Source organism: Ranitomeya variabilis, chromosome 2 (genome assembly GCF_051348905.1).
Source record: "Ranitomeya variabilis isolate aRanVar5 chromosome 2, aRanVar5.hap1, whole genome shotgun sequence".
Taxonomy (NCBI): Eukaryota; Metazoa; Chordata; class Amphibia; order Anura; family Dendrobatidae; genus Ranitomeya; species Ranitomeya variabilis.
In genome coordinates this window covers 1,069,333,163-1,069,346,336 of record NC_135233.1, presented here as the reverse complement: position 1 = coordinate 1,069,346,336, position 13,174 = coordinate 1,069,333,163, and the positions used below count along the sequence as shown (strand labels likewise).

Below are 13,174 nucleotides of genomic sequence, written 5' to 3'. Positions count from 1 at the left end.
TGATCGCTGCTGGTGGATTACAGTCTAGATGCATTATATAGGGAGTTTCAGGGATACACGATGAGATACTTATATGAGAACATGTTTCCAATGGAAAGATTTAGCTCTTTGTGCATCTGGCTTTTCTTAAACGGAATCCGTCAACAGATTTTTGCTATTTAATCTGAGAGCAGCATAATGTACGGGCCTAGAGCCTGATTCCAGGGATGTGTCACTTATTAAGCTGTGTTCTGTAGTTTCAAAACTTTCAGCAGGAGATTATTACTGACTAGGTGCCATGTGAAAACTAGTCCAGCTAATCTGTCTAACCCGCCTCCATCAGTGATTGGCTATTTGCTGACAGTGTACACAGGAAGTTGCCAATCAGTGGTGTGGACAGGATTACACACAGATCAGTGTTCTGAGCACTGCTACATCTGTGGCAGAGAAAGCACAGATTCTATCAAAACTGCACCAATCAGCCCAGTGAGAGACACATGACAGGTTCCCTTTAATATAGCACAGTATGACTGATGTGGTGCCCCAGGGTCCTGGTCATCACAGTGGCATTGCTTTCCTCCAGGGGAGCGTGATGCTACGTTCGGAGACAAGGAAGGATAACTGCATCCAGGTACCACAATCATGCAACATGTTCATACTCCAGGCCGCCAGGGGGAGCTTTTGATCCTATTTACTAGGTGACTCCCCATATATATATAACTGGTAGTCTGTAGGGAAAGTCAGTCAGTTCCGGATGGAGTCAGTTCCAGACAGCCGTCTGAGGAGGATAGAGGGTTCACAGAGCTGTGCATGCCCTCAGAGCTGCAGCTCCCAAAAAGAGACATTACAGAAAGCAGAATATGTTGCAGTGATCGTGCGGGAAAACAAAGCACGGGAGAGGATACCAGAAGGGGACCAGCCCCGAGCAGGCTGCCTCCTTCTGAGGCGCAGACAACGCCGGTAGCCGGAAAACCGAGGTAGTAAGGACCTCTATGCCTTACTTCAGAGACCGGCAGGACAGCTAATTGTACGTTACCTGTCCGCACCTACACCCAGGAGGCACGGTGACACCCCAGAGAGCCGGGTTATCTAAGAGACCCTATAAACAGGCTCAAGTCACCAGTCATACGGGTTTTATCCTATCCTATATGGGGGACAGAGAGAGACATTACATCTGTGAGACCCTTACGAGAGGCTTAGCAGTAAGGGACTACACCACTACAGCGCATAGGAAGGCTATTGATTTCCACTTGGACAAGGGGACTCTGGACATGCCTCCAAGCCGGCCGGACTCTGCCTACCCTGTGATCTGGTGCCCTGGATTGTGGCTGATGAAGTCTTCAGTAAATGAGGTAAAGAGACTGCAAACCTGTGTCCTCGTTCTTCTGCGCCTCTCACCATATACCATCTTCACACCGGGAGCCCTGGGGACATACTTCACCTGTGGGAAGGTATACCATCTAGCTGCCATAACATCACCCCAGCGGACCCCTTAAATCAGCGTCGGTCATCCTGACAGAATACCACAGGTGGAGTTACGAACATAAACTTTATTCCCTTTAAAGACCTTTCCCTTTTACATGGGTGCCCAGGGCCACGGACCGGGTCGCAGCCACCGTGACATCCCCCTGTGAATACCGGACTCGGTGTCGAGTAACCCCTGGCCCGCGGGGCGACTCAACTGACACCATTAGTCAAGGACTTATATAACATAGGGAGATCATGCAGCCACTATGGACCCTTGTAAAAAACAGGGCCCAGTCACATCTTAAAGGGAACCTGTCACCCCAAAATGGAAGTTGAGCTAAGCCCACCGGCATTAGAGGCTTATCTACAGTATTCTGGAATGCTGTAGATAAGCCCCCGATGTATCCTGAAAGATGCGAAAAAGAGGTTAGATTATTCTCACCCAGGGGTGGTCCCGTACGATGGGTGTCGCGGTCCGGGGCCTCCCATCTTCTTACGATGACGTCCTCTTCTTGTCTTCACGCTGCGGCTCCGGCACAGACGTACTGTGTCTGTCCTGTTGAGGGCAGAGCAAAGTACTGCAGTGCGCAGGCGCTGGGAAAGGTCAGAAAGGCCCACGCCTGCGCACTGCAGTACTTTGCTCTGCCCTCAACAGGACAGACACAGTACGCCTGTGCCGGAGCCGCAGCGCGAAAAAAGGTTAAGAGGAGACTTAATAGCTGTCTACAAATATCTGAAGGGCTGTCACAGTGTTGAGGGATCATCATTATTCTCATTTGCACAGGGAAAGACTAGAAGCAGTGGGATGAAACTGAGAGGGAGAAAATACAGATTAGATATTGAAAAAACCTTTCTGACAGTGAGGATGATCAATGAGTGGAACAGGCTGCCATGAGAGATGGTGAGTTCTCCTTCAATGGAAGTCTTCAGAGGCTGGACAGACATCTGTCTGAGATGGTTTAGTGACTCCTGCATTGAGCAGGGGGGTTGGACATGACGACCCTGGAGGTCCTTTCCAAGGCTAACATTCTAGGATTCATCACTAGTAAGGAATTGACCTAATCGTCATGGAAAGGGCGCGGGTCCTGTGTGGCGTACGTACTAGGTTCAGTCCGTAACAATCTCACACTCTGGTCAAGTGTTGGAATATTGGACTAGCAGTAGAACATTGAGAATGAAGGGACTATTCCTGTATTCAAGCACTGCAGAAACTGTGGCTGATTATTATCTAATTCCCGTCTGACCTTTGATTTGCCGTTTATGGAGCTTAATTATTACAATTGTCGCAGCGCAGACGTAGATATTAACAGCCCTGACATGGAAGATGCTGACCTTGGGCACTGTCACATTGCCAGGACATAGATATAAGAGCAAAAATGGAAGCGATACCAGCCAGTATTGGGATTTTATGACTGGTGGGCTAATCGGGAGGAGGATTCTGACAATCACGTTGGAAAATGTCCGCTGCAAAATTGTTCGCAGAAAGAATTCACATGTAGATTTTGTTGCCGATTTGGAATGAATTTCACTCCTGTCCATTAACTAAGCATTGAATAAGGGGAGCACCTGGCGGAAACCTGCACAAACACGGGGAGAACATACAAACTCCATGCAGATGTCATCCTCAAGGGGATTTGAACCCAGGACCCCAGCGCTGCAAAACAATAAAGGTTTTCCATTGTGTATTCATTTTTTTTCTTAAAGTTATAATTCCACTGCTTTAATAGGGACCAGTGTGCAGATAATAAAAAAAAAGTACAATGAAAAGTTCCACAACTTTCTCCTATATTCTGTGTTTTCAGTTTTCATCAATCTCAACTTCTATGGTTGCTGTAAATTGTTTACATCGACTCTCTGGAATCTTTCTAAAGGTTGTGAAGTTAACGAGGGCCTAGAATGGCGGTAATAAGAGTTACAGATGATTGGGTGGGCCCCGCCAGGGTGTTTAGTGCCCAGCAGTTGTATCATGAGGCATCATCGTGTATGCACATTTATGGCACAATAGCTGCACCCTGGCACTTACTATGGGAGGTATTTACTGCCCCGCTGATGGCTGTAGGCTATATGGAGACTTTAGTGCTCGGCGTACAATGGCGCACATTCTTCCTCATTATTATGTCCTTATCCTAATGAGTTTCAGAGTCCGCAGCGAATAAACTGATCCACTAACACCTATCGGTGATGTATTACGCAGACTCCTCCAGAGTCCAGTGGTGGCTTTACACCACTGCATCCGACGGATCAGCATTGTGCTTGGTGATGTACGGCTGCCTGCAGCTGCTCGGCCATGAAGCTCTCGGCAGGGCACAGTGTTTGTGCTGATGTTACTATTAGAGGAGGAGTTCTTGCGGTTCCTTACACTTAGGGTATGTGCACACACTGCGGATTTTGCTGCGGAACCGCAGCTGCGGGTCCGCAGCTGTTTCCCATGAGTTTACAGCACAATGTAAACCTACGGGAAACGAAATCCGCAGTGCACTGCGGAAAAAAACGCGCGGAAACGCAGCGGTTTATATTCCACAGCATGTCAATTCTTTGTGCGGATTCCCCTGCGGGTTTACACCTGCTCCAATAGAAAACTGCAGGTGTAAACCCGCAGCGGAAACCACAATAGAAACCGCAATAAATCCGCAGTAAAAAAGGCAGCGGTTTTGCACTGCGGATTTATCAAATCCTCTGCGGAAAATTCCGCAAAGGAATCCGCAGCATGGGCACATACCCTTACTGGTAATACCACTGGAATATTTCAGTGATTCAGAGGAGTGTCTCAATATATCCCAAGGTGTCGGCATGCAGTGTCTTGAAAAAGTATTCATACCTCGTGAACTTTTCCACATTTCTTCACATTGCACGCACAAACCTAAATGTATTTTACTGAACTTTTATGTTACATACCAACATTAAGTAGCAAGTATTTGTGAAGTTTAAAGGAAATGATACATGGTTTTCTAAATATTTAAAATATATAAATCTGAAAATTGTGAGGTGCATTTTTAATCAACCTGCCTTAAGTAAATACTTTGTCGGACCACCTTTCGCTGCAATTACTGCTGACAGTCTTTTGGAGTCTGTCTCTACCAGCTTTGCACATCTAGAGGCGACATTTTTGCCCCTTCTTCTTTGCACACTAGCTCAGTGAGATTGGATGGAGTCGTCTGTGAATAGCAATTTTCACATCTTGTCACAGATGCTCAATGGGATTTCGGTCTGGACTGTGTGAGGCAGTGACCAGTGTCACAGGTAGGGGTCGCTATTAGTGATGAGCGCGTATACTCGTTGCTCGGGTTTTCCCGAGCACACTCGGGTGACCTCCGAGTATTTATGACTGCTCGGAGATTTAGTTTTCATCAAGGAAGCTGAATGATTTACAGCTTCTAGCCAGGCTGAGTACATGTTTAATGACTTGAAACTGAAGGATAACGTGTACTGTGTAACGCTGTAGGTAAAAATACATTAACACGGTGGTGCAGTCGCCCACAGCAACCGATCAGAGGTGATCTGGTGGGGTTATCGGAGGATATATTCCCGGCAGTGACTTAGAGGATACCAGGTACTATGTAGTGCTGTGAGTTGGACATTAATGGTACATACTTGTATGAATTGGATAGTAATGCTGTGAAGTAACCGCATTAAAGAGACTTTGGGCTGGAACTTTGCTGGGTCACTGCCTCCTCACTGCATAAGTGGGCTACCACGGCACTACAGCTGTGACTGGGCTGTTTACACACACATGAATATGCTTTGATGTTGTTGTCCTGCTTGAAGTTGAACCTACGCCCCAGTCTCAAGTCTTTTGATCTTCCCATCAACTCTGACCAGCTTCCCTGTCCCTGCTATAGAAAAGCCTCCCCCCAGCATGATGGTGCCACCACCTTGTTTGACGGTAGGAATGGTGTTTTCTGCAAAACATAGCGTTTTGCATTTATCCCAAAAAAACTTTGAAATTTCGTCTTATCTGACCAGAACCCCTTCTTCCACATGTTCGCCGTATTCTCTACATAGCTTTTTTGCAAAATGTAAACAGGTCGTCTTATGTCTTGCTGTCAAAAATGGCTTTCATCTTGCCACTCTTCCAGAAAAGTCGTTGTAAAGTAGTGTAACCTCCAAGCTCTGTGTCATTGTAGTCTAACCACCAGCTTAGAGACTGAATTTGTGTAATCGACAAGATCAGTGCCTCATATTAACATGTAACCTTTATGTTTGTACTCTACACTCGCCTCATTTTGAGTAAACCTTTTAAAAGTTAACCCTTCTGTGTCTGTGGTCCTTCATTACACCTTCCTTGAGCTGGGAGACGTATCTGGGGTTAAAGGGCAACATATACGTTTTGCTCTTCTTACACTTACAACGAATGATTATGGAGATGAGATTAATGTTCTGTTCATCATTCAGGCATAAAAGAGAAAGCTGGAGTCTTAAGAGGAAAATAGGCCATCAATAGGGAATATTAACCCCTTTATGACCTGTGACATACACTTTCATCACAGGTCATGTGAGAGCTACAGTATATAGTGCAGGCTCAGGAGCTGAGTCCGCTCCACATTGGGCAGACACTGGCTATGTTTCACAACTGGCATCCACCTCTTACCATCAATTACTGTAGCTGCTTCAATCACTGCTGTTTAATAATTTAAAATGCTACTGTTAGTGCTACTAATTAAAACAACCTTTGAAGCAGAGACCCCCGATGTGGACAGATGATTAAAACAGGATATCTGCTGGGGAAAAGAAAGTAAGCTGTGAGATCAGTGGAGGAGAAGTACAGAGGCTGCATTTGTTCCAAAGAAGAAGCATCCTGGGTTCAAAGAATTTGGCTTAGAATGTTCCAGCCTTTGTGTCCCCATTGTCCAGATATGAACATTGAGGATTTGTATGAATCCAATATTAATGGGATGTAGATTTTTGGCATCGTAGCGAAGGGATGGACGTGATGCATTCACTCACATCACCGTGGGGCCACTAGAACCCCACCAATTTAATAATGGTTCAATAAATGGTGTAAACCAGACGATGTTGATCTCTATGTAACTATAAAATGATAAGAAATATGATGTCAATATCTACCGCCTAGAACCTTCTGGGGTGAAGATATTCTGTAAGTTGGGGATCTCATAAAATTCTAACAGACCCAGCACATCCCACAATCCGCCTCCACATGAGCTCATCAAGGGGCGGTGTGTGGGCATAACTCTGAGCTAATAAAAAGCAGTATTTGGGTCTGAGTTATTTGTCAAACCTTGGAAGACATAGTTCGCTGTGGTTCTGTCCATTCTCCCAATCGGAGTGCTTCCCTCTGCTAAGCTCTGAGCCGTGACCATGTTTAGTAATTATCTTTCGTTATTCCTTTTTATTTATGCAATTGAATATATAGTATTGTTTTTTTCCAGTTTATAGCATCTTGTATATTTTTCATAAACACCGTCTATCTTTCTGGATTAGATATATAAATTTAACAGCTCTGTTCCTCTTGTTCTGTAAACCGCACTCCTGAAGCCATACGCCACCTGTAAGGGGTGTCTAATTGGCTTGTACAGTATAAACAATTGGTGATGGCAATACTGGGGGTATATATATATATATATATATATATATATATATATATATATATATATATATATATATATATATATTTACCATGCTTTGGAATCAGAGGTGTATACCCCGCACGCTCACTATGAGTTCCCCAATAACTGGCCAAGGAGTGGAAGCGGTCTCGTCCATCACTCATCAGACCTCCTTCTTTTTTGATTCATTATCACGTCCTGGACTGTGACAACTCCGTGCAGCTTCATCTGATACAGCAAGGTCCTCCTGGACTTGGTGAGCTGACTTCCCTTTTTCCCTTCCCCTCCCTTCTTTTTTGTATAAGTGGTGAAAAAAAAGATCCAAAGTTTTTTTGTTTTTTTTTAAATAAATAAAAATCGCGCCATTTTCTGTAACGTCTCCATCTTTTGTGATCTCAGGTTGGGTGAGGGCTTATTTTTTGCGTGCTGAGCTGATGTTTTTATTGATACCATTTTGGTGTAGATACAATCTTTTGATCGTCCGTTATTGCATTTTAATGCAATGTTGCAGCAACCAAAAAAACGTAGTTCTGGCATTTTTACTTTTTTTCTCACTACGCCGTTTACCAATTGGATTAATTCTTTTTATATATTGATAGGTCGGGCGATTCTGAAAGCGGCGATACCAAATATGTGTGTTTTTAATTTTCTTTTTATTATTTTATTTTGAATGGGGAAAATGGGGGTGATTTAAACTTTTATATTTTTTGTATTTTTTTATATTTTTAAAACCATTTTTTATTTACTTTTCACTTGCTTCAATACTTTCCATGGGAGATTAGAAGCTTCGATCATCCAATCTTTTGTGCTACGTGTAGCAGAAATGCTCACTTGCTATGAGCGCCAACCGCTGGGCGGCGCTCATAGCAGTCCGGCAATGACAACCACAGGGGTCTGCTGCAGACCCTGGCTTGTAATGCCAACCCATTGGCGACCCGCGGTCATGTGACTCCGGAGCCGATGGGCAGGATAATGATGCGCTTCTAGCGCGATCACATTCAGTGGCACTGTCGGAGATTGAAAGCGGCATTTAACAGGTTAACAGCCACGGGTGGAAAGTGATTCCACCTGCGGCTGTTAGGGGCACTTGTTAAATCAGCCCTGGAGCCCGCATCAAAGGACACAACATGTGCCGTACATGTCATGAAGGGGTTAAGAAGATAAAGATTTTGATGGAAGGAGGGAGGGATTCTTTAATAAAGACAGCGCTCCCCCTCTCTCTATTGAATAATAAATATATTAATATAACATAGAAGGTTATGCAAACAATCAGCTTAATGATGTTGAAAAACATTGGAAATCCATCATCATGTTGTGAAAAGTTCAACTGAAAATTCAGATTATGTTAGTGCGTCATCTAGTGGCTAAAAGAAAGTAATGCAAAATCCACAGAAAATACTAACATCAAGGTACAGAATAAAAAACATCAGAAAATACCACAATTTTGGAGGCTTTTTTTTATTTTTTGGGCAAGCACAGAAAATTCCTTTGAGATAAAGTGAATTGACTTTGACTATTTGTACAATTGTATTATTATTACCAGTGGTGAGCGAACTTTCTGGGATAAGGTGTTATCTGAGCATGCTCAGGTGCTAGCCGAGGACTTCGGCATGCTCGAAAAATATATTGGAGTCCTCGCAGCTGCATGTGTCAAGGTTATTCGACAGCCACAACACATGTAGGGATTGCCTGTTTGATGGACCATCCCTGTTTGTGTTGTGACTGTCTAACAGCAGCAAGACACGGAGCCGCGGGGACCCGAACATAATATTCGAGCACGCCGAAGTCCTCGGCTAGCACTGGAGCATGCCCAGATAACACCTTATCTGAGAACGGTCACTCATCACTAACAAATATGAGTCTATTATGGTCTATCGGGTTATCACATATCCGTGGTTATAGCAGGACCCAAAGATCCACACCAGAACATGGAGACATGTCTGGTTTTGATTGGTTTGGCTCTTTGAAGAGCATCGACCAGCACTTAGATGCCATCAGTGTGTTGGGTGTTTTTCGTGTTTGTTTACTAAAAGTTTGAGAAAAATCACCGACGTTTACTGGGGTCTCCTGACCCCAGAGTTTAATAAACAAAGGATTCAGACCAGATGAAAAGGTCAGGGCCGGGAATAGGAGAGTATTCATTTTTAATAGCTTGTAACCTCCTTCCAGACCATTTTGGTGAATTTTGGTGATGTCTTCCCTTACCAATCACAGCGGGGGTCTTCGGTTGTAGAGTAACTGAGCTTCTCCCTTATATTTTGGTGACCGTCTCTAATGTGGAGGCCGCATTGTCCACAGCCTGGATGGCGATGGTGAGCTGGTGGTGCACAAGATCCCACTCATGTTCGACGTCACTTTCAATGGCCGTCTGATAGGCATCTGCCAGGCCTGGGAAGGTGGCCACGGTGGAACTACGGGTGGCCCAGAGAACATGGCTACACAGGAAAGGAAAGAAAAGAAACTCTATAACCATCGGGGAAAGAGAGGATTTGTGGTGATAGTGACACATAGACCGTATCAAAGAGCGTCAACAACGTGTGTCATCTGTCCACAGGATCGGTGATAAACGTATGATCCTTGGGGCCCCAACTGCTAGGACCCTCACCAATTCCAAGACCCCTTTCTGAATCGATCAGTACTGCACATATGCCATTCACTGTCTATGGGCGCAGTGGTCACATATGCACAGTACCCCACCCACAGACGTGAATGGACCGGTATGAATTTGATACGAATCTCCCGAAAAAATGTCAGCTGAATTCTTTATAGGGCTGGGAAGGGGTTAAAAAAATAATAAAATATACGGTACTCACCTGCCTCAAGTCTGCCCATCACCTGTCGCAGTTCACTATGGGTCGGCCTTCGCTCTTAGGATCAGTCTAAGGTCCACATTTTCCGTTGCCTACTAGGCCCCACTCGGTCACATGGGGTTCAATGAATATCAAGCAAATGCGATTTCCCACCTTGTTATGTGGGACGTGATAGACATCGTAGAAATGCGTCGCTCCCTTCGAGAACATGTGAGACCTAATCAGTGCTGGAAGATCCAAGCCAATGACTAAGAGGGAAGAATGATCCAAGACCAATCTGAAATAGCAGAGAACTGGGCGCAGAACTGCTGCAGAGGGACAGGTGAGGGGTGGGCCTAGGACAGGTGAGGGGTGGGCCTAGGACAGGTGAGGGGTGGGCCTAGGACAGGTGAGGGGTGGGCCTAGGACAGGTGAGGGGTGGGCCTAGGACAGGTGAGGGGTGGGCCTAGGACAGGTGAGGGGTGGGCCCAGGACAGGTGAGGGATGGACCTGGGACAGGTGAGGGGTGAGCCCAGGACAGGTGAGGGGTGGGCCTAGGACGTTTGAGGGATGGGTGGACCTGGGACAGGTGAGGGGTGGGTGGACCTCGGACAGGTGAGGGATGGGTGGGCCCAGGACAGGTGAGGGATGGACCTGGGACAGGTGAGGGGTGGGCCTAGGACAGGTGAGGGGTGGGCCTAGGACAGGTGAGGGGTGGGCCTAGGACAGGTGAGGTGTGCACCTAAGACAGGTGAAGGGTGGGCCTAGGACGGGTGATGGCCTAGGACAGGTGAAGGGTGGGCCTAGGACAGATGAGGGGTGAGCCCAGGACAGGTGAGGGGTGGGCCTAGGACAGGTGAGGGGTGGGCCTAGGACAGGTGAGGGGTGGGCCTAGGACAGGTGAGGGGTGGGCCCAGGACAGGTGAGGGATGGACCTGGGACAGGTGAGGGGTGAGCCCAGGACAGGTGAGGGGTGGGCCTAGGACGTTTGAGGGATGGGTGGACCTGGGACAGGTGAGGGATGGGTGGACCTCGGACAGGTGAGGGATGGGTGGGCCCAGGACAGGTGAGGGATGGACCTGGGACAGGTGAGGGGTGGGCCTAGGACAGGTGAGGGGTGGGCCTAGGACAGGTGAGGGGTGGGCCTAGGACAGGTGAGGTGTGCACCTAAGACAGGTGAAGGGTGGGCCTAGGACGGGTGATGACCTAGGACAGATGAGGGGTGAGCCCAGGACAGGTGAGGGGTGGGCCCAGGGCAGGTAATGGATGGGTGGACCTGGGACAGGTGAGGGATGGGTGGACCTGGGACAGGTGAGGGGTGAGCCCAGCACAGGTGAGGGGTGGGTGGACCTGGGATAGGTGAGGGATGGGTGGACCTGGGACAGGTGAGGGGAGTACTAGGACAGGTGAGGGGAGGCCTAGGACAGGTGAGGTGTGCACCTAAGACAGGTGAGGGGTGAGCCTAGGACAGGTGAGGGGTGGGCCTAAGACAGGTGAGGGGTGGACCTAAGACAGGTGAGGGGTGGGCCTGGGACAGGTGAGGTTGAGGGGTGAGCTTAGGACTGCTGAGGGATGGGTGGACCTGGGACAGGTGAGGGGAGTACTAGGACAGGTGAGGGGAGGCCTAGGACAGGTGAGGTGTGCACCTAAGACAGGTGAGGGGTGAGCCTAGGACAGGTGAGGGGTGGGCCTAAGACAGGTGAGGGGTGGACCTAAGACAGGTGAGGGGTGGGCCTGGGACAGGTGAGGTTGAGGGGTGAGCTTAGGACTGCTGAGGGATGGGTGGGCCTGGGGCAGGTGAGGGGAGGCCTAGGACAGGTGAGGGGTGGGCCTAGGACAGGTGAGGTGTGCACCTAAGATAGGTGAGGGGTGAGCCTAGGACAGGTGAGGGGCGGACCTAAGACAGGTGAGGGGTGGGCCTGGGACAGGTGAGGTTGAGGGGTGAGCTTAGGACTGCTGAGGGATGGGTGGACCTGGAGCAGGTGAGGGGAGGCCTAGGACAGGTGAGGGGTGGGCCTAGGACAGGTGAGGTGTGCACCTAAGACAGGTGAGGGGTGAGCCTAGGACAGGTGAGGGGTGGGCCTAAGACAGGTGAGGGGCGGGCCTAAGATAGGTGAGGGGTGGGCCTGGGACAGGTGAGGTTGAGCGGTGAGCTTGGGACTGCTGAGGAATGGGTGGGCCTGGGAAAGGTGAGGGGTGGGCCTAGGAATGGTGAGGGGAGGGCGTAGGACAGGTGAGGGGTGGGCGTAGGACAGGTGAGGGGTGAGCGTAGGACAGGTGAGGGGTGGGCCTAGGACAGGTGAGGGGTGGGCCTAGGACAGGTGAGGGGTGGGCCTAGGACAGGTGAGGGCCTAGGACAGGTGAGGGGTGGGCCTAGGACATGTGAGGGGAGGGCCTAGGACAGGGGAGGTGAGGGCCTAGGACAGGTGAGGGGTGGGCCTAGGACATGTGAGGGGAGGGCCTAGGACAGGGGAGGTGAGGGCCTAGGAATGGTGAGGGGAGGACCTACGACAAGTGAGGGGAGGGCCTAGGACAGATTAATTTTATTCTGTTACTTTTATTTTGAACCCCCCCCCATTTGTTATGCTTCGACTCAAGGTCTCTCATGACCCCAAAACATAATTAATGCCTTTTTGAGGCAGATTTGAATCTAAACTAAATTTATTCGACCCAAATCAAATCTGCCTGAAACATATTTTGGGAGAGTCATTCATCTCTAGTGATCACACAAGTGCAATATTCACTAGCCATGGGTAGGAACTGGTGGTCACAGCCGATCTTTGTTTCCTATGCTGCAGCGATCACAAGCAGCACAGCCACGTGACCCCCTACAACCAATCACTGACCTCGGCAGCTGTGCCTTCATGTAAGGCCATTGATTGGCTGCAGCGGCCATGCGGCTGTGCAGCTTGTGATCGCTGCAGCATAGTAACAGAGAGCGCAGAAGATCATTGGAGCGCCGCTGATTTAACAGTATGGTTTTTACTTAATCCCTTGAAATCCATTTGTACCTGAAATACAGTCTGTCTGGAAAAGCGAAATTGTTTATGAAGGATCTATCCAAGAGCATCAGCTGGTCGTTTATCATCCGTATCTTCAAAGGTCTGGAAATACAGAGACAGAAAGCAAAGAGCTGGACCAAAGGTATAAAACTGTTCATCAACATTCCAGCCCAATAGTCATCCTTAAAGGGCATGGACAGGCTATCGGTGTCTGACCCCCGGCCGGGACCCCCGCCTAACAGCTGGCAGCTTCCGCATGGTCTCAGCAGCTCATCCGTACCCGCAGCTGTGCCCGGTGCCACAGACAATTCAAGGAGATGTGACTGAACTGCAGTACCCGACACAGCCACAGTGTATATAGAGCGCTGCTGCT

At 48.3% G+C, this 13,174-nt stretch overlaps 1 protein-coding gene across 1 annotated transcript in view; it reads right to left on the bottom strand.

The window, feature by feature from the left end:
* Positions 1–9,037: 9,037 nt before the first annotated feature.
* Positions 9,038–13,174, bottom strand: part of LOC143808666 (aminopeptidase NAALADL1-like) — a 52,174-nt gene continuing 48,037 nt past the window's right edge. Inside the window, exons 18-19 of the mRNA XM_077291563.1 lie at positions 12,811–12,903; positions 9,038–9,445 (exon numbers count right to left, since the gene is read on the bottom strand). Of these exons, the coding sequence (XP_077147678.1) occupies positions 9,262–9,445; positions 12,811–12,903 (277 nt within the window). The 3' untranslated portion in view covers positions 9,038–9,261. The remainder of the gene's footprint in view (positions 9,446–12,810; positions 12,904–13,174) is intronic.